At 42.0% G+C, this 25,124-nt stretch overlaps 1 protein-coding gene across 6 annotated transcripts in view; it reads left to right on the forward strand.

Annotated features, from left to right (window-relative positions):
- The window catches only part of DAAM2 (dishevelled associated activator of morphogenesis 2), a 325,498-nt gene that overhangs the window by 235,507 nt on the left and 64,867 nt on the right, over positions 1–25,124 (forward strand). For all 6 annotated transcript variants that reach the window (XM_053305346.1, XM_053305390.1, XM_053305362.1 and 3 more), the window contains 8 exons: positions 4,577–4,687; positions 5,168–5,271; positions 5,834–5,900; positions 7,747–7,864; positions 12,932–13,070; positions 13,866–13,924; positions 14,346–14,530; positions 15,585–15,905. In XM_053305346.1, coding sequence (XP_053161321.1) covers positions 4,577–4,687; positions 5,168–5,271; positions 5,834–5,900; positions 7,747–7,864; positions 12,932–13,070; positions 13,866–13,924; positions 14,346–14,530; positions 15,585–15,905 — 1,104 coding nt within the window. The remainder of the gene's footprint in view (positions 1–4,576; positions 4,688–5,167; positions 5,272–5,833; positions 5,901–7,746; positions 7,865–12,931; positions 13,071–13,865; positions 13,925–14,345; positions 14,531–15,584; positions 15,906–25,124) is intronic.

The raw sequence follows: 25,124 nt of genomic DNA on the forward strand, positions 1-25,124 counted from the left end.
GGAGAGAATGTAATAATACTTCACATTTGTTTAGTGTTTGTGTGTGTTCGAAGGACTTTGTATTATCTTGTTGTATTCCTCACAACAATCTTGTAAAGCAAGTACTACTATCCCCATTTTGGAGATGGAAGGGCTGAGGCTAAGAGGGGATAACTTGTCTAAGGCCACTTGGTGAATTCAAGGCGGAGGTGAGATTGAACTGGGGACTTCCTGTTTCATAGCTCAGTCACCATGCTGAGCTTTTGTTTGAACTGAAGCTTCTTACACTTGTACATAAAGGTAGGCTCTTAGAGGCTGCTTCCATTTCCAAATCCTGCACCCTAATCTTGTAAAATGAATTCAATTGCTTCTTAAATCTACAACACCTGCAAGATACTATTGCTCAGGGAAGATGGCTCTCCCAGAAATGCAATTCACTCTCATGTGAGACCCACCAAAACTTAAGACCAAACGTTATGCAGCTGCCATACATAGCCACTTGTTTCTAGTGTTAGTAGTTAAAATGTCATTGGGCTGAAGAAGAGATTGGCTTCCTGATTTTGTAATTTTTTTAAAAGACCTACATCTTTAGTTTTAAACCTGGAATCTTCATAAAAGATGACATACTATAAACAGTCTCAATAAAATAAGAAGTGGAAGAGAGATGCTCTGAGCCTTCTTTTCTGTGCTCATGTAATATCAGAAAGTCTGAAGTCTTCTGCATTTGTGTGTTTTAAAAACTTCTATAGGAAGAGAGTTGCCACTGGGATTTTTTCTTGCTGTTTCTACAGCTTGCTGAATCAGTTACTTTTATTTGAATTGCAGTATTTGAAGTGCCTTCTCCTCCCCCCTCCCTTTAAAAGAGAGGGTGAGGAATGACAACTTGAACAAATGATTGTAGTGAATGGGAAAATATTGAATTTGGTTAGAGATCAAATAGCTTTGGACAGAGGCAGTTTCAGATGGCAGTAAATACAAAGCTCAGTCTTGTTCCTGGTTGCCCACCGAGAAATATAGAAGTAACATTCACAGTCTGTGGAACATGCTTAGAGATGAAAACCTGTAGAAGCATGAGGGTGAAATGTACTGTTCTTTTAACTAAAGCTAATGCATCAAGGTCCTTGAACAGCCCATAGCTGTAGCCCTTTTTAGGTATGATGTAATCATTACATGGCTACAGTGACCATGGGAGTGCATTAGAAAGCACTTCCCCTACACCGAAACACACTGCAACCCTGCCCTTCTGCCCTCCATGAGTATAGCATTTGTCCCAGTGTTTTTGACTATGGAGAGAGCCTTTCCCTAGGTACAGAATTTGTTGCTTGTGGAGGGTGGGGGCAGTGTACAGAGCATAGAGGGCCAACTACAGAGTTTGAGAAGCCAGACTTCTCAATTGGCTCCTCTGGGCATTGTAACCATGTACAGTGTATGTGGTTACTTAACACCAGAGGAGGCTATAGAGATAAAGCTTTAGAAGATACTAGCTCAGCACTACTCAGTTCAGTTATCAGGAGGTGGCATAAATCTCAACCCACTAACCTGTCATGTGAGCCTGTCACCTGTCATGCACACCTCTTGCTCTCTCCCAGCGGTTCTGAAATTCTCCTTTGAATTTCTCTCCTTATTTTGGAGTTCTGAATCACCTAGTCTGGTTTTCAAAGTGGAACAGATAAATTGGAATCCTTGATTGTTCTGTGTTTTTCTGAATGTTGTACAAGAGCGATTTTGGTTCATTTGTTTCTTCTCCTCTATATTAGCCATGTGTGTATGTGAGCACATTGGTAAAACTGTAAAAAAGTAATCATAAAGGCCGTTCTCATAAGCAGTCTAACCCAGGCTAGGGCAGCCCAGCCTGGGTTAGGGATGTGCACGAACCAGTTTGGAGTTTGGGCTGGTTTGGCAGCGGCGGTGGAGGGGTTACCTTTAAGGAGCAGGAGGGGGGCTCATCCCCCCCGCCGCATTTCCCCCATTGGCACTGTTTCAAAAACAGCTGATGCGGGCGGCAGCATAGCTCCTTGCTGCCCTGGTCAGCATCAGATCAGAAATGTTGCTGGAAAAGGCAGCTAATATTCAACTACCTTTTTATAAGCCTTTATATATAAACAGCAAAGGCACCTCTGGTACCTTAAAAGCTAATTATTTTATTTTTTCGCATAAAATGTCATGGATCAAGTCCATTTAATCATATTCATCTATCTCAATCTATCTCAATAGACAGAACACACACACACAAACACACTAAACATTGGGACCAAAAGGCCATAAAATACAAGAGATAACATTCATTCTATGCAAAGCCCAAATGTTTAGATGAAAAGTGACGCATTTGCAAAGCAGAGATACTGCTTTTCTTGATGTGCTAATGTAGCAGTATCAACAACCTTTATTATCAGAGATCAGTTACAAAGTTTAACAAAACGAAAGAACAAAAACATTCAGAACCAACTGGTTCATGACTGAGTCATTTGTTGTCCTGTTTTCACTGCTGCCACACAAAACCTAGCTAACGTACAAGTTATCAATTTGTTTGTATCAGAAAGAAGTAATGTGATATAAAACCCATGCAATCTACCTGGATATTTCAACAATAGGGAGGTGTTGTAAATCTGTTAGCTCAGCTAACCCAACAGGATTTACAACTCACTTCAGCACTCCCCTTGTGAGATAACAGAAAGCAGCAGCGAAACTGCAAGAAGGACAAGAAAAGAAAAGGCTCACAAAGAAAATAGTAAACAAATTAAGTCCCCTGAACTAAACTTGGTACCCCCCTCTAGCAATAACTGAGTAATAAGTGAAAAGAAAACACAAAGCAAGGAATGAAATGAGCGAACAAGGAGTTAACGGAACAAAGCAGGAAAGCATAAGGCAAACTGGAACTCGGAAAGGTCTGGAATTTAAATAGCACACGGTCTGCGACCAGTGAAAGTTGCAAACAGCATCTGAGCAAGTGAGAGACTGCTAAACATATATGGCTCAAGAGAACCAGCAGCCAATCAGGCTTCCCTGAGTCAGCACTTTGGCTTCCTCTCTTGTGATCTCCTGAGCCGGCGTGACTTCCACTGAGCTTGCCTCTTGAGACACCTTCTCAAGACAGGTGAAATCCCAGGCTCCTCCCCATCAGAAATCATGTCTGGCAGCTGTTACGAATCCTCAACTCCAGAGTCTGATCTCCCTGCTGCCAAATCCTGTTGCTGTGTCTCTGAGCCCTCACTAGCAGGCAAATCTTCCTGCTCTGATTCTTCTGAGTCAGAAGTCTGAGCCATGACAAGGGGTGATATACTTCATGCGAGAGTCCTTATAAAAGGGGCAATACAATAAAACATGCTGTGTCATTTTGATCTCCTCCAACCCACATGGACAAGTTCACTGTGCTAATGGCACTTTAGAATATCTACCCTGCAAAAGTGTCTAGCCCTAAAGAACTTCTTTTGCAACCTAGTAAAAGGGAATGGGTTATAATTCCCAGGGTTCCCAGGCAAAATTAAATAATGTACAGGTTCCCAGGCAAAATTTACATCCCAGGCCTTCATATTCTGCGATATTCTGTTAACTTCATTTTGATATTCCATATCATTCAGCCTCTGAAGAAATAGTTGTTTGGCCTGATTATATCCTAGAGAAGTAAGGGTCTCTACCAAAAGTCCGTATGAAAGTAACTTCTTTGCCATTTTGTACTTCTAATTGGAAAAGCGCTCATCTGATAGGACTCGTGAAACTAATCCCATTGGAAGAAACTGCACCTTGAGCCAATAGCTGATTTAACAGTGTCAAGTATTTAGCTTATGGTATGAAAAGATACCCCACAATTTTTAGGCCTCTGTATGGTGACCCACAATATCGGATCCTGCCATGACACAGCAGTGAAACTGTTGGGAGGGGCCATGTTGGCCCTTCCCAACTCTTGGATCCTATTATGTCAGGTCAGACATCTGCCATTTCTCTTGGACCCCTGATCCCCCTGCCCTGCCCTGCCCTGCCCTGCCCTCTCCTCCTCCTCTACCCCAGACTGATGGGATGGAGCAGAAGACAGGCTTCATAAGGTCCTCTTTGCTTTGGACACAACACTACAGCAGCCACCTTACCTTCTCCTATCTGTGCTGCATTTTAAAAGGCATTTTTCCACCCCAACTTCTCTTCTAGATCTCTGAGTGGTGCAGGGGTTTCTGGGACTTGTAATTCTTTTGAGGCTTTAGTCTGGCCTCTGTCTCCTCTCCAGCCTTAAAGAGTAAGGTTGATCCATAAGCCTTTCTTTTAATTTTGTTATATTTCCCGTCAACATTTGGAAAAATATACAAAATATAAGCTAAAAATAAAGAATTAATTATAGCTTCAAACTTTCAAAATTATATCCCCATATACATGTCTGTGACCATGAAGAATTCCTTATGGTGAAACTGTGAAATAGAAATCATATATTTGAAAAAGGTCTTATAACCCAGAATTTTGTGTCCTATACTCAGGCTTCCCCCCACCAACTTTCATCATGGTCTTTATTTCCTTTTGCCCTAAAGACTTGTAATTTGGGAGATCAGCTTTCATGAAGAGACAGACTTAACATGGCAGCTTGGTTTACTTTCTCACTGCTGTTCTTTTACAGTCACTGCTCAATGAGCTAGACCGAAGCATGGGGCGATATCGAGATGAGGTGAATCTGAAAACCGCCATCATGTCCTTTATTAATGCTGTTCTGAATGCTGGTACTGGTGAGGTGAGTTTGTATGCCAGAATATTTGACAGAGAATGGGCTTCTCTCTCTCTCTTCTGGAGGCTACTAAGAGAAATTACAAATATAATGAACTGTATATTGGTTTATCTATTTTTCCTGGAGGAAAAAGTCTAAAGCATTCTAAATTGCATTGTCCTCCCCTTGAAATTTCACTAAAATTAAGCCAGCTATATAAATGATGAGGATACTGAAAACAGCCCTATAATACATCAGATTAGGGGGGACATTGAGTAAATAGAGTTTACCAGACTTGCAATAGTTCTTCAAGGTCTCAAGTGATGGTCTCCCCTGCCCGCCAAGTCCTGCTACTAGCATTCCTCCCTAACTGGAGATGCTGGGAATTGAACGTGTGTGTGTTGCCTCTGTACTATGGCATTTCTTTCATTTCCCCCAAAACTTCCTTGAAGGGATCCAAAGCCCTTGGAATTTGATGGGTTGGCTAATTTTTAATCTCCTGTTTAGGATAACTTGGAATTTCGGTTGCATCTACGATATGAATTTTTAATGTTGGGTATCCAACCTGTTATTGACAAGCTAAGAGGACATGAAAATGCAACACTGGACAGGTGAGCCATTTCTGCTGGAAAGCTATGCATGGTGTGAGACTAATCTACACTGATATTACGCCTTGGAATGAATGGACAGCGCAATCTACTATGGCTCTGATATTGAACAGTACATCCCATATAGATGGGAGGAACATTGAAAACCCACAGGTTTTGTACTACAAGACTTGGATGCTTCAGTGCATGCATGTGTGTGCATGCCTTAAACTGCCTATAACTCTGTTCTATTGTGTGTTGTGTATTGATGCCATTTGTTCATTGTCTGTGCTGATGGCTTCTCAAGGTCCCAAGCTCAAGTGACACTAGCAGCCTCATGGTTCCCCATCTGCTTTGGATTTTAGCTCCTTAAACACTTAAAACCTTTATACTGTGGGAAGACAAACTTTGTGAAAGTCATATTTTAACATGTCACATCAACCCAATTTGGTATAAGGAAAAGGGATTGCCTCATCTCCTTATGATCTTGTTCAGTGTAAAACAAATGTTTTCCCCTCATCCAGCTTGTACTACTGCATGCAAGAGATGAATTATGCCCATGACTTTATTTCGCTCTGTTTTCTAGGCACTTAGATTTCTTTGAGATGGTTAGAAATGAAGATGACTTGGAACTTGCCAAGAGATTCGATGTGGTAAGTGTTCCTGTAAAGAGGCTTCTTCTGTTTGTTAGTCGTGAACTGTTTGCCCACCTAGATTATGGAGATGGTCTGTTATGGGGGAAAGCCAATTGCGGTGGAGGGGGTGTTTACATGTCATGTATCTGGAGGAGCACTGCTACATCTTCACCAAATCATAACTGTGTATTGCAAGCTTCTAATGTGTAACCTGTAACCTGCAAGAGGCTTCAGGGCTGTTGCTGGATTCAGCACCATCAGTCTTAGAGAACAAATGGACAGCTCCCTGATCTCTGAGACAAACACCTGTCCTAGATTAGGAACCCTTTTTAATAGGAAGACTTTTTAATAGGAAGTGTTTTGAACATATGCTCCAAAACCACGCCATGGTGGTTTCATTGTATGAATACCTAGAGAACTTCATATGAATGTACCCTTTGCTGCTTCCTGAATAGGCTGAAGTATTTTTAATATTGTTTAGTGTAGAGGTAATCATAAAGACCAAAATATGAACCAGGTAATGGGAACTGTTTCCTCAAGTTTAATGAGCTTTGAGAATCTTTGTCTTCTCAAGCCATTCAGGGTGTATAAAATGTCAAAGATAACAAGTGATGCTCTAGAATGTAATCTGCAAAGGCCAAGAGAACAAGAGCAAAGTGATTCAAGAATAGAAGTTTGGGGTTTTTTAGATTTAACCATTTTGGTGAGACCTTATAATTATCTGTTAACCAAAGATCTCATTGGCCTGGCTCAGACATCACATGGAGCCAAGATTACACCTTGGCTTTGCACACCACATCTCAGCCTTAGGAGTGTGTGCTTCCTCTTACCCTGCCTGTGCCTGAATAATTCAGAATAATTCTACTTCTGATTGTGGTTAGAAACAAGCTGGGATAGGAAGTTGGAATGATGCTGAACTAACCAGTTGTAACATATCCTAACCAATGTTAGGATATGTTACAACAGAGCCCCTGGTGGCGCAGTGGTAAAACTGCCACCCTGTAACCAGAAGGTTACAAGTTTGATCCTGACCAGGGGCTCAAGGTTGACTCAGCCTTCCATCCTTCCGAGGTCGGTAAAATGAGTACCCAGAATGTTGGGGGCAATATGCTAAATCATTGTAAACTGCTTAGAGAGCTTCGGCTATAGAGCGGTATATAAATGTAAGTGCTATTGCTAATGTTCTTTGAATAAGCCACAATCTCAACTCAAGGTTTGAAGTTGAGCTTAGATGGTTGTTTGTTTCAAGCACTCTGATTAGAATGAGGTAGGATTGTTCAGGTCAAATGTCTCAGTTGATCCTGGCTTGTTTCTATCTACAATCAGAAGTAGAATTCTTTTGACTCATATGTTGGCAGCAAGGCAGGAGGTTGGTAGTATGTGCTCTCAAGACGAAGAGATGACATGCAAAGCCAAGGTTTAATCTTGGCTCCACGAGACATCTGAACCACCCTATTTATTTCCGTTATAGAAACTATTCAATGTGTTTTCACAGATGCTTGCCTACACCTTTTTAACAATACAGATTTCTTATTTCACCATTTAATCTATTTCTCTAATGTATCTGTTTCTTGATTTTATAACTTGCAAGAGTTTAATTTCTTCAATACAGTTATGTGAGCTTTATTACTAGTTCTTACTTCTTATGTTTAACTGTTCTATACCTTTAGTTGAAAGTGGGCTTCCAATTTTTATATTGTCATCAGTCTTGTGTTGAACTCCCTTTCAGGCTAAAGGATTTATCCGCAAGTAATGCTTTGCATTTCTGCTCTCTGGAAATGTGCTTCTGTTTGCTAGAAGGCTTTCCATGAAGGGTCACAGTTTTATTCTGTGTATTTCTTTCCCCACTTTTCATTTTCTGCAGGTGCATATTGACACAAAGAGCGCCTCACAGATGTTTGAGATGATCAAGAAGAGGTTGAAGCACACTGATGCTTATCCATATTTACTCTCTGTCCTCCAGCACTGCTTGCAAATGCCTTGTGAGTATATTAGTCCTTCCCAGGGCTAAAGGTGACAGGAAATTCTGAAATAGGTTTGTGGGAGATTAAATAGAGCAGTAATATGGCTAATTAAATCATTACGAGGGCATTTGAGACTGCTTACAGTGAAACTCTGGGTAATTCCCCATGAATAATAGCGAAGTCTAAACATGGGGTGAATGTTCAGTGCAGGGGTGCTTGACCATGCAAACACCCCGGCTCAAATTGTTAGCATAATCAAGGCAGGCAGAGCTAATTTTGAAACAGGGTGCCTTCCTCCATTTGGCTCACAGTCCTAGCTCTCCACCAGCTGCTATCCCATCCTTAATCCCCTCCCCAGTGTACAAAAATCTCTCACTTTGGAGAAAGTCAGGGGGTTTTGTACACTGGGAATGGGTACCAGGGGCTTCAACAATGATCAGAGAGACCTGTCCTGCAGGAAATGATTATGTTAACATCTATTTCTAAAGAGGTTGATGAGGCTGTCCTGTGCCATCAGCCCTATGGAAAAGAACAACATTTGACTGACTGGCAGAAAGTAGCCTCCATACTTAATGAGTAAATATTGAAATAATTGAAGGTACTTCTCATTCAAAGAAGCAATTATAATTAAACTGTGCTGAGCATAAAACAAAGAGAGTTTTAATTGCCCAGAGGCGTATTTGTATTCAGCCAATCCCCAAACCTCACAATCAGTCAATGAATAGATTTAAAGAATGGCACTCCAGCTTCCAGTTATTCCAAATTTTTACTGCCACTCCTTAAACCTGTGTTTACTTGTGTTATGGGAAGGGTTTTGTGTATATGTGTTGGGTGATCATAAATTACAAGAGGCAGCATCCAGAGGAAAGCATAACACTTCTGGTCATGCGTGGGAGGAGAAGTGATTTTCATAAATCCTCCCTTTCCTCTGCAATCCCCTGTGACCATCAAATATATGACCCTGAGGATCCCTCAACCCTCAGAGACATATATTTTGTGGGTACAGGGGGCTGCATAGGGGAGTAGGAACTGGTGAAAATCACTCCTCCCTATGCACAAGGGGAAGCATTCCACTCACATAGGAACATAGGAAACTACCATATACTGAGTCAGAAAATTGGTCTATCTAGCTCAGTATTGTCTTCACAGACTGGCAGCGGCTTCTCCAAGATTGCAGGCAGGAGTCTCTCTCAGCCCTATCTTGGAGAAGCCAGGGAGGGAACTTGAAACCTTATGCTCTTCCCAGAGCGGCTTCATCCCCTGAGGGGAATACCTTACAGTGCTCATACTTCTAGTTTCCCATTCAGATGCAACCAGGGCAGACCGTGCTTAGCTATGGGGACAAGTCATGCTTGCTACCACAAAACCAGCTCTCCTCTCCAAGACCAGCTGTCCTCTGCTCTCCACAGAAGTTTGAAAATCTATATTTTGCCTATTGACAATGAAAACTACCAGAAATGTATACAGTGAAATATGTACAAGATTAGTCAAATATAATATGCAATGCATAAATCTGTTTGATATGTCATAACTGTGAGAATGCCTGAATTACTAAGGACCACTTTCCTAAATTTCACTTTATTTATTTATTTATTCATTCATTCATTCATTCATTCATTCATTCATCCATCCATCACATTTATATACCATCCGAACTTTCGTCTATGTTAACTTTCGTTAACATAAAACAACTAAAACACATATAAAAATTTAAAACAATTCAACAATTTAAAATTAATCACAAAATTAAAACCAACAAATTTTAAAAGGCTGAGAAAGCTTGGTTAAAAGATGGGGTTTTAGATGTTTTTTAAAAATTGCCAGAGATGGGGAGGATCGTATCTTAGTGGGTATCAATCTTTGATGATTCTGATAGCCTTATATTTCAGTCATCTAAAGGAGTTTCTCAGATATTACTGGTTAGAAAATGGTCCAATGCAGTGGATTTGAGAAAAGGTGGAAAGAAGTAACCCCTTTCTATTTGTCAGTGCTTAAAACAATATTAGGTGATGATTTTAATCATATGATGAGTTGGTAGTCTGTACATTTTGGCCATGCAGTGAATGGAGTGTTTCCATGTTCCCACAACCACAGGGAAGTGGGGAGGGACTTGCTAATGCTCAGCCCACCTCAGAGCTGGAGCCCACAGACAATTTGCTTTTCCATGCTGTATTTTAAATTTCCTCTTAAAATCCTCAAAGATGAAATGGCTATGTCTCCTTGCTTAACTAGGGATTTAAAAAAAGGGTCCTTGGATGCTGTCCATCTGGAAACAAAGTCTTACTTGATTAAATTTTTTAGTTTTTAACGGGGAGGGGGTGTACCATTTGTGCTCAGAATCTGAGAAATCTCTAGAAACAGATGCCACTTATAATTAACATAGAATAAGGATTTTTTTTTTTAAAATGAATCAAGTGAAAACTCTGTTCTTATCATTAAGGGAGTATTTCACAGAAAATGCTTTATTTTACTGCCACCTCATGGGAATGAATAAGTACAAGGTTCTCAGGTCATAATTGGAAAATCAAATTAGCGGTTTTTCTTCAAGGAACATGATACAAATTGGAGATATTTAAGCTATTTGATTTAATAATAATCTAGTAACAACTGCAGATTGTTTGCTTCCAGGCAGTCATATTAGGCATGGAACTGCTATACAGGATTATTATGTAACAGAAGCTCCGTTCAGGCATTATGCAGACAGGGAATGCTGTACTCGCACACAGCATCCATGTTAGAACAGGCTTAAAAGGCCCACATATGAAGCTGCCATATACTGAGTCAGACCACTGATCTATCTAGAGCAGTATTGTCTTCACAGACTGGCAGCGGCTTCTCCAAGATTGCAGGCAGGAGTCTCTCTCAGCCCTATCTTGGAGAAGCCAGGGTGGGAACTTCAAACCTTCTGCTCTTCCCAGAGCGGCTCCATCCCCTGAGGGGAATATCTTACAGTGCTCACACTTCTAGTCTCCCATTCATATGCAATCAGAGCAGACCCTGCTTAGTTAATGGGACAAATCATGTTTGCGACCACAAGACCAGCTCTCCTGGTCAGCCCACACCCACACTAATGTGCTTTGGGGCCCCACCCCACATATTATAACCGTGAAGAGTAGGGGACACAGTTTCCACATATGTCATGGTGGGTGCAGGCCTTTCAAGGACATTCTCAGGGATTCTATACATGACTTCAGCATCTCTACTTTGATTTATGCCAGAACAGGGCTACTGATAGTCATCTTTTCCTTTGAGGGTGGCACTAGTCTTTGGCAACAAACCTGAGTTTTCTATTCTGTGTTGGTCTTTGACATGCAAAACAGGGTGGCAATTGAAGGGGATAAGTGACAGGCAAAATGGACTGCTTGACCCTTCCCTTAGACATTGCTTTTCCTCTGAGACTCCTCCCTTTGACAATTACCCTCCACTCCCTAGTCTGACTCCAAGACTGGGTTTCCTGGTCAAGTGGAGGAAAGCAGCTGGGAGAGAGCAGTTGTAGAGGGAAATCAGCATGTAGGGAAAGGGCCAAGCACCTCTCCATTCTCCCTCCTGCATTCCCCCGCCTTCAAATCTCCCCCACCCTTGCACACATTTTGTGCAAACATGCAATTAGGAATCTCGTGTTTGCTGCTGAATATCTAGTTCTCTCCTCTCCACAGGCTTGATCCATAGCCTCAAGTTGCTTTTATCTCATGAGGCAATGTACATCGCTATGATGTCTCTTGGTTCGGAGTGGAACCAGGAACAAATCTATTCAAGAACTTAAATATTATTGATATACTGAAAAACATACAATCTAGAAATTACAACAGGTATATGTTCAAATTATTCAACTGTTCCTTGCTAGCCAAGAATACAAGTCTCCAACACAAGTAAATATTACCTATTCTACATCTGTTTAGTAGCATCCTAATATAAAGACCATAGTATGTGTTATCTCCCATTAGTGTTTCATTAAAGCTTACACACAGTATAAATTAAATTCAAAAACAACAAATCAGTACATTTCAACCGAAAGCTTAGCTGAAGAGATGTGTCTTTAGTTGTTTCCTACAAGTTATCAGGGTCAATGTTCTCTCTAATTTTTTTTAATCTGTGTGAGGAATGAGTTTTCTTTTGGGTGGCGGTATCGAGTCAGTGTGTACCCACATGCATTCAGTGTGGGACCTTTCAGATTCAACCTGAGTGGGATCTAAAATTAACTGAGCGGATATTTTAAAAAGTGTGAGCACACATATGTGCACGCCTTAGAGGGAACCCTGATCAAGGTTAATAGTCTAGAAAGCCTTCGGGAGATCCAAAAGGACTAACAGAGTCACACTTCCTCTGTCAATACCTAACTGGAGATCATCCATCAGGCTGATTACACCTCATGTTCTGTTTTAAACATTAATAGGAGGCATAGATTGGTGGTGGCCACACATTTAAAGTAGAAGATAGTTTGGTACTAAGGATATAATAATTTGCATGTACTGAAAGAAAACAGAGAGAATGATTGGAGGCTGAGACATGAACATACTGAAGGTATCACAACCAAGGTAATTGTGATGCCCACAGGAGAATGATTTAAAAAAGGACAGTTAACAGAAATATGTGGTTCCAGGGTTAAGATGGAGAAAGGTAGATTATTTGGTCCATCAAGACCTCATGTCAGAGGGGATGTGACATCCCCTTTAAGCAGTCATTTGTAATTAAGTGAACCTGCAGATGACTGACTAGGAGCCATTTTGGATGCAACAATAAAGCTGCACATCTCTCCACAAGAGAGATGCAAATGTTCCCTTCAAAAGTTATATTAAAAAGTACAGGCAACAAGAAATGCAAGTCAGTTGTTCATCTTGGCTGCCTGCTGTACAAATGACTCTCTTTGAAACTCACAAAAGCAATAACTGGTAAAAGAACAAAGGTAAAGATTCAGAAATCATAGGAAGCAATAAGAAGTGAAAAAGCACTGAAGGAACTATATTGTCAATGTGTCTAACTGAAACATTCAAGGAAAGTCAGCAAGGGTTTAAGTCACTAGCAAAGCCATCTGCCTAGATGCATTTGGTTAACACCATAGTTTCTTTATCTCTATTTGTATTGCAGATAAACGAAATGGGGGAAACTTTCAACAGTGGCAGCTGTTAGACAGGATACTGCAGCAAATTGTTCTTCAGGATGAGCGAGGGGATGATCCGGATATTGCTCCTTTGGACAACTTCAATGTCAAGAACATCATTAAGATGTAAGAAGCATGTTCTTCCTAACTGAGTAACTATACCTCAGTTATGCAATATATCCAATGTAAGGACTCTTTCACATGTAACATTTTATTTAGTAGCTGAGGCAGGCCAGTGGCGACACTGCTCGCAACAACGGCCCCACTCGCCCTGCCCCCCTATATCTGACATCAGACACGGAGGGCGTGGTATGGTGCAGCCCTGTCTGGGAGTTAGATCCAGGCCAGCGCTGTATTCGCAGTGTGGCCAGGAGCGGCTCTCCCTGCCTTTAGCCTCTCCTGGCTGTGCTGCGAACGCAGCATTAGCCATCTAACTCTCGAATGGGGCCATGCGGCCCCATTCAGGAGCTGGATCGGGGCCGGCGGTGCATTCACAGCGTGGCCAGAAGAGGCTCTCCCTGCCTGGCAGCGCTGGGATGCAATGGAATGCAGCGCTGGCCATTGAACTCCCAGACGGGGCCACGCAGCCCCGTTCGGGAGCTAAAAGAGCCTCCCCGCATCTGATGTCTGATGCAGGGGGCATGTCAGGGCTGCGAGGTGCAGCCCCTGAGTGGTGGCAGCCCAGGTTCTTTGAACCTGGTCGCCCAATAGTGGCTACGCCCCTGATTTTATCTTTGTGGAGATAATCTTTTTTTATAGGGAGTTTCCTTCAAATACGTTTGTCAGAAACAATTACGTATTGTAGGAGAGTTTAAATTCATATATTATTATGCTAATAATAGTACGGAGAGTCCCATCGGGAATATTTATATTTAATTCTTTTCAAATGGATCTCAATAATCTGACTCCATCTCTATTCAGGTTGGTAAATGAGAATGAAGTGAAACAGTGGAGAGATCAGGCAGAGAAATTCCGGAAAGGTATGTAGCCTTGCTATATTTTGAAATAGTGGAAAGAGAACCCATTTTCACCATAGATCCCTTGGCTGTGGAAAGAGGGACTAGAGCATTGTATAGGTCATTTTAAAGATGATGATCTGTGACTAAGGGATAGTGACTTGCTCTGGTTGCCCACTGAGTCTATGGGTGATCTTGAACTTAAATATAGGTCCAGAGCCCGAAGTATTCCAGCTTTTCTTTGCAATCCTGTTGCAGCGTAAGAGACCTCATTGCCAGAAATTATATGCTGATTCAAAGTCTAAATTATGTTTTCTAAACCACCATTTCTGGTCTTAATGTAGCAAACAGTTTACAAGATTCAGATGTCTGCAGTTATGTATCTTGCCCCTATCCCTTCTAGAAATAATTCATGGTTCAGTCTTCTCTCCATTGCTATTCATAGAACATGCTGAACTGATGAGTAGGCTAGAGAAAAAAGAAAGGGAGTGTGACATAAAGACCCAGGAGAAAGATGAAATGATGAAGACGTTGAATAAAATGAAGGACAAGCTACAGAAAGAATCTGTGGAGCTACGCCAAACCCGGGACCAAATGACTGACCTTGTAGCTCAACTCGGTGAATTCTCGGTATGATAAGGAGCCTTTTCTTCTCCATCCAAAATCCATTAAAAATAAATAGAAAACAGAGGCACATTAAGGCATTAACTGTCGAGGTGGACTCTGTTATCCGCAGGGGTTCCATTCACTGCTACAACCGTGTATAACAAAACTGTGAATAACAAGTCATTCCGTCAAAGGGATTCAGGGTGTTAGGGTCCTGTGGCGCGGGAGACTAAAAAACCCCCAAAATCTTAAGAAATAACAGAAACAAAATGCTGTACCATGCTGTGTGGGTCTACAGATGTCTAGTAATGCCCCACAAAATGCCCACTTTCACAATTTTTAAATGAGAAATTGCAATTTGTTTGAATTTGGCAAATGAGCCACAAAATGGCTTCTATTCTCAAAATGGTGGCTGGAAATGACCTTGGAGGTCACTTCCAGCCATCCTGAAACCATGGATACATGGAATTTAACCCTCCTTCCACCCCACGTATGCTGAGGTCGGGTGTCAATTACCACTAGCAAAGGTCACTTATACGTCAGTGTAGATTATATTGAATTCGATAGATCAAGGATCTGCCTCCATATAAGGTAGCCTCATATGATCATTGGAGAGAAGATTAGTAGTTGTCAGTGGAACTAATGGAGCCTACTTTTCGTTTATTTCAACATCAAAGTCTCATTAAGACTTTACAGTGAAATCCATTTGATAGTGTTTGATTACTGTACTGTTTTTGGAAATCAGGCTTGTTTGTCCACTATTTTTATTGGGAAACTGTCCACATCTATGAAGGTGCTAGAAAAGCAGCTTAATTTCACTTCTTTTACTGTTGCCTTCCATTGAGGTGGTTATTAGCATTTGTGCTGAACAGTCAAAATGAGATGTCTGTGGCACTCATGCAGGAAGGAGAGATAAAGGAATGAAAACTCCACCTGCTAATATTGAATATAGTCTATAAATCTTATCAGGATGATTCATAATTAATTTTAGCACTGTGATAGGGTAGAATATGAGCACGTTATATCATGTGGTATTGGCTTCTACTCTGCATTCTAAACATTCTTTTCTTTTTTCCAGCAAGGGGGTACCATTTCCTTCACCCCTCCTCCTCAGCTACCTCCGGGTGGTCCATTTGCTTTGTCTTCTTCTCTGTCATCTTCTGAAAGCTTGCCACCTCCACCCCCACCTCTTCCATTCTCCAGTTGCCCCCCTCCACCAGCTCCACCACCCCCTCCAGGAGGACCTCCTCCCCCTCCTGGAGCACCCCCGTTCTTCAACATGGGCATGCCTCCGCTTTCCACTACCACCTTCAGTAGCAGTGGGACCAGCCTGAAGAAGAAATCCATCCCACAGCCAACTCATCCACTGAAGTCTTTCAACTGGGCCAAACTGGGTGAGGTAAGGGGCAGAAATGCAATTTTTGTTTCTTTTGTGCTGTTGGTTAGGGCATCAGAAATTGTCTGGGTTTTAGGGATGTGCACAAACCAGTTCAGCGGTCCTTTCTGGACTGGTTCGGAGGTCTGGAGTTCAGGCCGGATGGGCAGTGGTGGTGGGGTTACCTTTTAAGGAGCGGGGAGGGTGCTCATCCCCCCGGGCCACATTTCCCCCGCCGGCGGTGTTTCCAAAACCACTGGTAAGGGGCGGCAGCGTACCTCCTTGCCACCCCGGTCAACGTTGGACTGGAAGTCCGCCGGACTAATTTGTGCACATCTGGTCCAATGCTGACTGGGGTGGCAAGGAAGTAAGCTGCTGTCCCGCGCCAGCAGTTTTGGAGACAGCGTCAGCAGGGGAAATGTGGTGGCTGGGGATGAGCACCCTCCTTGCTCCTTAAAGTTATCTTTCCCCTGCTGCCGAACTGGCCGAGCCTCCGTTTGTGCCCATCCCTGCTGAGTTTTGCTGCCAAAAATGATCAGAGAACATGAATTGGATGGTTTAATTACCTTCAGGTACAATGTAATTTGGAAGGCCACCCTTTGAAGAACCTATAGTACAGTACTATTTTTACATCAGCCTTTTAAAGTGGTACTGGACTTTCTTAGTCCTGCCAGGGAATTTTGCAATGGGGGAATTTGGAAGCAAACTGCTCCAGTTTGGAAATCCTTGCTCCATTATAAGCCAAGGCCATCACCTCCACAATTTAAGACCAGCTGCTACTCCTTCCCAATATAACTGTTGTGAAGCCTGGGTCCAGAAGTGGGAAGGGCCAGTAGACAACAAGAGAAGCCTTAAGTTCCCATCTTTAAAGTCTTGATGTTCCTGAGCATGCTTAGGAGCATTAGTTTCTGATGGGATTCATAGAATTTGTAGTTTCCAGTGTGTTGAATTGGGAAGCACTGAAAACTACAACTCCCATGCTCCCTGGTAGTAAGTAATACTCCTAAGCATGCTTCTCCAGCTTGGTCTTTCCAAATTCTGAAAACACAATCCAATTGTGTCACTTCGGCAGCACGCATCTTGAAAATACAAGCTAATTACACAGAGAGGTGGGGGAAGCTTGTCCATCACTACACTTTATGCAGTAGACAGGATTGCTGAAGGTACATTTACTGTTGACTATACTCATATCTTTATATATCAAAGAGCCTCAGTTCAGTCACGATTCTTTGGCTTGTATTCTTGGGTGTTTAAAGCTGCTGTTATATTGTCCACACTTTTAATGTGTTTACTGCAGGAAACATCAGTGTAACATCATGTTACTAAAATGACTAATTAGCCATGCAAAGTCCCAATTTTGATGGGACTTGCTTGAGTAAATTTAGTCAGGATGTCAGTCACTGAAACCAAGAACACAAACCTGTTTAACAAAAAACTCTTGATTTTGACTGAGTGAGTGGCTAGAGGCCAGAGCAAGCTCTTTCTTGCAGTATTTCATCAAAGATCATGTATTATGTTAAGTCATGCCATTGTGGCATTCTGTGGGTATAGAATAAATATTTCACGGTCTGTTCTGCAATCAAGCCTGTCCAGATGCCTCACCACTGCCAAAGGGCTCTTCTTTGTAGATCTTCTGCATGTGGAAAGGGTTCTTCTGCATGTGGAGTAATTTGCTGGTCACTCAAACATCTGCAGGTCCCATGGTATGCATGGGATTTACATCATACTTACCTGAGGACAGCTAGTGCTGATCTGCAGATGACTACATATATTCATTCACACTTATATGGATACTTCTATGGGTTTAGAGATTACTGCTTCCATGAGAAAAAACTATTTGATAGTCGTCAAATGCAGATAGTGAAGTCTAAACCAGCCCTCAGGCTATAATAGTTGTAGGAACTATATCAAGCAATGATCTGACACTGATACGCAGTTTAAAAACCCATCTTTTTTGCCTGGCTTTTAATGATATCGTGTTCTAAGTTTAATCTGCTTTTAAATGGTTTTTAAAATTTTAATTGTTATGTGTTTTTTATTTTAATGCAAACCACCCTGAGCCCATATCGCTCACAAAATATTGTAGCATATCCTTCAGGAGGAGTATCTAGATTGATTTTTGTAGAGCACATTCACTCTCTCTTAATTCTGCAATGTCTCCCACTCCTACCCCTATTTCTCTTTTGGTGTTTTTTTTTTAAATTACAGCTAGAATAGTGTCTGTGTTGAATTTGGGTGGCTGCCTAGAAATCCTCGCTCTTTTTTAGACTCCAAGTCACTCAGGGCTCAGCTTAGGCATTTGGAATGAGTGTCCTGGGACCTCTGGAATGCCACAAGAATTCTCTCTCTCTCTCTCTCTCTCTCTCTCTTCCCCCCCCCCACCCGCCGCCCGGCTCTCCCATTTTCTTTTAAAATAAGATGAAGTGAAATATTTGCTGCACCACCTGTGCTTGTCTGTCAGAGCCACATGGGGCTGTGGGAGAAAATATAAGAGGGATTTTCCCCCACCTTCAGAATAAGGGACTTTGTGCTTTGAAGAAAAGATATAGCAATTACTTATAATTTCTCCTGAAGGGCAATATAACAATCAATTCATTAGACACACAATAGACACACACACACGTACTGTACATAGGGGAGAAGGCAAGAGAGACACAGGTGTTTCTGTTTAGAGTACAACAACCACAGACTTATCAAACCTTCAGATTAAGACTGGAGGCAGCTGTATTAATAAATGGGGGCTTGGGGCATGCATTAGGGCAATGCCCTTTGGGGGCATGCATTAATAGTTTGGAAGCTGAGAAGAAGGATATGATAGAGTACCATTATTAATGTTTCTAATGTAGTGAATGCATTATCGTTTCCTGAGGTGGTTCTGTAGAGAAGTTAAATGATTCTGTTCTTTGGGGTAATTATTCAAGAGGGACAGTAGCGAACATACTTTTTCATTCAGAGGGTCCGGGGTTCAACTCCCAGTAACTGCAGTTTTTTAAAGGGTTAGGTAGGAGATGCTGGGAAAAACCTCTTCCTGAGACCCTGGAGAGTCGCTACTTGTCTGTGTAGACAGCACTGTGCTAAATGGAAGAATGATCTGATAAGGCCACTTCTTATGTTTTGCATGGGGTTATGTTTTGTGTGCCCTGAATGCTCTGAGTTCTTTATATGACTTCAGTCAAGTAATCCTCCCATCCAAAGTAGTACAGTCCATAGGAGTGGTATCACATGGTACTGCTGTTAATGTAGCTTGGCTCTTTCTTTAAAACTGTGGGTCTGATTCTAGTTTCAAAATTCAGTAACACTTGATAGCTCTCTAGTGACATTTATTGCCACTTATTGAGAGGCCTGATATCTCACCATTACAGAGCAAAGCATATCAAGATCAAATTATCTATTATACAGGAGGCTGGTGATTGGATCTACACTTTCCACCCATACCTGCACCTTTTCTCTAATCTAAATCACCTTACCCTCCTGATCCACTCCCTAGTATTAGTGCCCTGCAGTGGGAAAAATACAATGTTTTCCTAGAGATGTGCACGAACCGGGGTTTGGCCACTTTTTGGGCAGGGGGACCAGGAAGCTTAAGAAAAAAGAGAGCAGGTCCTTACCTGCTCTCTGCCACCCCATGCAGCTTCCTGCTGGGGTAGCACACATCTCTAGAAGCCCTACATGGCATCAGCGTGCACAGGGGGTCCATGCATGCACGGGCACCACTTGTGTGGTCAGCAACAACAGTTGCTGACCATGCAACTGACACCCATGCATGTGCAAGCACCGTGTGTGCTGATGCCATGCAAGGGGTTATTGGGATGCACGCCACCCCAGCAGGAAGCTGAATGGGGCGGCCACTAGTGGAGCCACCATAGTGTGAACAGGTCCAAATAACACAGGCCGCCACCCTTCAGGGGCCGCTCCTCACGCTTGAGCCATGCTTCGAACCATGGTTCGGGCACCTCCCTATCCTGTGGGGCCCTGTGGAAAAGAGGCAACTTTAACCCTTCCCCCCCCCCGCCCCATAGTCCCCATCTAGATTGGGCCTCTATGCGACTGCTATTTACATTTTTTAAAACAAACATGCAGGTCTTTGTCATGTCATGCACTAGGCATATTGTCTAGTTTGGCCCTAGTAGCATGCTACAAGAAGGGTTTAGGAACAACAACGGCTGCTCTTCAGTGCTGGATTTCACTGTGGCATGCCTAACTCCAGTTTAGATCTGTAGGGCTTTATTGGGGTCAGCATTTAACAAAGAAGGAAAATACAGCTGTATTATTTCTTTTATACTGAGATATTTTCAAGCATGTGTTGACAAAGTGTTTGATAACAAAGAATTATATCCCCTTAGTCCCTCTGGGGTTACCATAGAGGGAAGTTAGAAAGAAAGAGCTTTGGAGGAGGATGTTCTCTTTTCTAGTGAGGAAACGGTGACACTTTTTCTTCTTCTTTGCCTAGGACGCTTATTTTTATTACTTTCACTCACACACAATGGATACTGAACACTTGGAAGCCATTGACTAACTATCCTGAGGATAACTCCTTCCATGTAGAGTGTGTGTGTTTTGGGGCGGGGGGGTGGCGTTGTTTTTGTTTTTGCTTGCCTGTAGTACCCTTAAGAAATATTTCAGTGTTCTAGAATGGTTTTTCCTTTGCTTCCTAGAAAAGAGATATATATTCCAGTCTCTAGACCAGGGCTGCAGAACTTGAGCACTCCAGCTCTTGTAGGATTTACACTTCCATCATCCCTGACTTTTGGCAACTGTGTCAGGGGATGATGGGAGTTGTAATCCAACAACAGCTGGTGGGCCAAAGTTGTGTAGCCCTGCCCTAGATTCTGAAATGAAGGATAAAGGCCCTTTATGTGTCATTCAGGTACAAATCCTCTTGAAATGGAGGGTCTTCTGAAGAACTGAACACTTGAACACTGGGCTGTGGTGGCTCCATGGGCTTTGGTTTGCCTATTTATACTGAAACAGCATTGTATGTCCTAATCCTAAAGCACTCTGTTAGAAAGTATATTCGATCTGAGGGCCAAATAGGTGTCTTTTGAAATGCATTGCATAATGTCATGCTTGGGACTCCCCACGTTCTTTCTTTTACCTAAAGTATCCATCTGGGATCTTGATCCAGTTCAGAACCATGATGTGACATAAGGGGTTTAGCCTTTTCCCCTGTATAACTTTTCAACTAAATATTGCCCCTTGTCAAGCTGTCATTTGCTGCAAATAGCAGTGATAGGGTAACAGGAGCTGCAGAGGGCAATTTTCAGCAGGAAAATGATGCAGGGATGAGAGGGCTATACCTCCTCCCTCTTTGCTATAGTCCTGAGGATGCTTTAGGTAAAAGTATTGGGACTTCACAGCATTATAAAGTTATGTGCATGGAGTTTGGAAACAGAGGAATCCTTTTGGAAGGTGAGTTCTGTCATGTTGGCCAGAGATGTGGCTAGTTGTATTGCAAGAACACCAAGATGTAGCACTAAGGACCGAAGTGGACTCAATGGCAGCTTCCCTCCTGGGTCAAATAGCAGCAGAGGTCTCTGTTCTGGATTGGGACTGTGTGCAGAGTAGGAAAGGGTTGAATCCCTCTCCTCCCATGCCAGGGTCCTGATCTAGGGCCCCTTACAGCTGGTAGGGTCTTAGGGCTGAAAGTCACATCTCTTCTGCTGTCTATAACCAGGAAGCAATGAAATTGAGTCAATAAATAACATCCTCATGTTCCCGTGCTGAAAATTCATTTAGGATTTTGCGATCTTGATCCCCTTTTTGTGGCAAAATAACATAAATTATGTTTAGGAATTTCAAAGCAATGACAGCATTGTTCGCAACATTTCTGGTTTGTGATGCTGTTTGATAACAAGAAGGAATTGAATCAAACTGCTGGATAAACTCCTGTTGATGACCATGCTCTGGGCTTATCCTGACCCTGGTTTCTCTTTCAGTGTGCTGTGCTTAATTTCAAGTATGTAAGTGCAAAATGACATGATTGCGATTGGATTGTACAATGCATTTAGGAAACAAATATTCCCAGAAAGTCCAGTTCCTTATAAAGACTTACTCTGGCTAATTGCATTGCTCCAAATACTTTCCCCCTTATGTCTTAGACAATCTCTGGGGAGTCCTGGGAAATATTGTTCACAGGTCCGATTTCTCATAATGGACGAAAACATTTGCATAGCAGAGAAACCAGATAACCAACTTGACAAGACTCACTTGGAACAACAAAAAAGAAAACCACCCCTCTCATTAAGAAGGAAAAATGGGATGGTCCACAGATTAAGTAATTTATAATAAAATAAATACAAGAATAATTATTTGTTTCATTTTTAAATTGCTGGTTGGGGACTGTAAATATTATTATGGAGTTAAGGGAATCATTTATCTTAGCAACTACATTAGGTGAGCTTTTGTTTCTCTCCAAGTACTCAGTCTTTCTAACCGATGACAAACTGCTATAAGCTTCTTAATCCATAGCTGAGCGAAAAGAGTGCAACTAAGGAAAATATCAGGCAGAGCTCTGCAATTTTTCCAGGAGTGAAAAGGGTCACTCTTGCAATGGACTTTCCCCTCTACTTCTGAGATTGTATGTGATGGCAGATTGCTTTCATATGTTCCTAGCGCCTCTATTTTATGTCACCTGTCCCTGGTAAATCATCTTCCTCATTATGTTCCTGGTTGTTGGGCTTGTTAAAATGTTGATTGTCTGAACATTCCCACAGTTTGTGGCAAAGCTTGCCTTTGGTTCTCGGTTTATAATGTTATACTTGAGGAGGAGATGAGCAAATTTACTGAACTCTAGTATGAGTCTCTTGCAAATAACCTTTTGGATGTTTGTTCAAATTCCTTGGTACTAGCTTCAAAATTAAGAAGTGATAACATTGTTCCTGGATTACACCACTTCAGAAGAAGGAGGCTGAAGTCTTCTTCCTGGAAAAAGAAATCATATAAGCACAAAGTTAGCATATGAGGGAAATAGCCGGGCTTCTCCCTCGTATGCCAGTTTTCTGTGTGAAAGGAGTAGTTTTGGTCATGTAATTCCCCACCCACAATCTGAAGTGGTGCAATTCAGGAACTGTTTTATCATGTGATTTTGCTATTTGTGTGGAATAGGCCCAAACCCTCTTCAAATATGTACAGAATTGAAGGACTTTTTGGATTAAGACAAACAGGTAGGCAAAATAAAATACAAGAATGGGTGTTGGCTATGGGAATAGTGGCGTGCCATGAGGATGGAGCCCACGGAAAGAAAAACCTAAATGTTGCCCTCATAAAAAATGAGTTCTCAGAGTTTTCAGTTCCACCTTTGAGCTTCTGGTCTCACAAAGAAAATGTTTAAGATTCTGCCAGAAAAGTTGGAGAACATTCAGACAGTTCTACTTGTGGGACTTAGCATTTCAACACAGTGCCCCAGGCAGGATACTTTAGCCAATAATGGGTCCCACAGGTTCCTTCTAAAAGGAACCAATGCAGGCTCTGGTGTCTAGAGAACTGGCTTCCCATGGTCACCAGGAAGATGTGCTGAAGAGGGTAGAGGAAGGCTTTTCTAAAGATACTTCTCATAGTCTGGTAGTGCGTGCCACTGGAAACTGTGGTCTTCATGCCCTAATAGCTCTGGTTGGCTTTTTTTTTTTTCACATGACAAAGCGGAAGCTTTCAGAGTGTTGATGGATCCTATACAACACAGCTTTGTATACTAACAAGTCATTTCAAGGGAGTCCAAAGGCACTGCTGTTTATTATACTTTTTGTTCTGAATTTCCTCAAAATAAAATTCTTTCCTTTAACCATATTTTTTTCATCAGCTCTGCTTTTTCCTCCATTCATCATGTTGCTTCCTGACTGTTTTAGCTTCCCAGCAGAACACATTTCTCTTGCTCTTTTTAATGACTGCAAATGGAAAATTGAAGCTGTTCCTAATTAGTTTGATAATGAAGTGTTAATGCACTTTCCTACATGAGTGCATTTCAGGAACTTCAACCCAGGAGCCTATGAAAGGTCTCATTGCAGCCACTTTGAAATCCTCTCTCCTCCACCACAAGACACCTCATGTTGTGAAGGTCTTCATTGTTGGGGAAATTATTTTCTTAGGGATGTTTTTGGCCTAAAAATGTCTTAAGTTCCATTTTTTAAAGTTTCCACTGATGTATTATAAAATGTAACAATCGTAAGAATACTGTATAGTCAATTAATATATGAGGAAAGTAAAGGTTGTGCTGTTGAGTTGGTGTTGACTCATGGCGACCACAGAGCCATGTGGTAAGATGTAACAATAGTAAGAATACTGTATAGTCAATTAATATTTTAGGAAAGGAAAGGTTGTGCTGTTGAGTTGGTGTTGCCTCATGGCGACCACAGAGCCATGTGGTTTTCTTGGTGTAGAATACAGGAGGGGTTTACCATTGTAATCTCCCATGCAGTATGAGATGATGCCTTTCAGCACCTTCCTATATCGCTGCTGCTTGATATAGGAGTTTCCCATATTCTGGGAAACACTAGCGAGGATTCTAACCAACAGCCTCCTGCTCTCTAGGCAGGTTACTTTCCCGCTGCACCATTAGGTGGCTAATATTTGAGACACTTTACATAAAATACAATAAGCTGTAATAAGGTAATATAACATTCATTAAAATCACATTTTAGAATGGGCTGGTTCAGATGAACAATGGCCCATTGTGCAATCAGGGCAGGGACATGACGAGAACCTGCCCGGCCTGACATCACTAAAAAATGTTCCAGTGTACTGTTATAATGTCCTTTAACTGTGTGAGGGGTTGATCATCCGAATTGCTCCCCTACACATGTAGAGGGGGCAGTTTGGATGAATGCTCTCTCAGGTGATTAAAGGATGTCCCAACAGGTGCATTCTCGCCGCCCTGAACACACATGCTGGCGGATGCTTATTTGAAACGGTTTAATGTAAAAAAGGGATGGAAAAGAAACAGTGTTCTAGGAGGGTCCTCTAAAAAGCATACAGAGAATAAATATTCTCTGCTATTTTCCAGGGTTGAAGGTAGAGCCAAGACAAATATTATACAAGTACAATTTCCATGCGATTATCTTCATATGAGACCAGTACAGATGTATCATTGATTGTCTCTCGACTGTGATCATGAGCAAGTTGCAGGGTCACAGAGTCTCTCCCCTCAGCCTCTTCCCTCTTGTGCAGCAACATCCACTGTCCTTCAATTTATTCACTTTGTTTTGTCACAAGGCTATATTCTGAGGTTTGTCCCCTGAATGTATGCATATC

This window comes from Hemicordylus capensis, chromosome 1 (genome assembly GCF_027244095.1).
Source record: "Hemicordylus capensis ecotype Gifberg chromosome 1, rHemCap1.1.pri, whole genome shotgun sequence".
In the NCBI taxonomy this organism is placed as follows: domain Eukaryota; kingdom Metazoa; phylum Chordata; class Lepidosauria; order Squamata; family Cordylidae; genus Hemicordylus; species Hemicordylus capensis.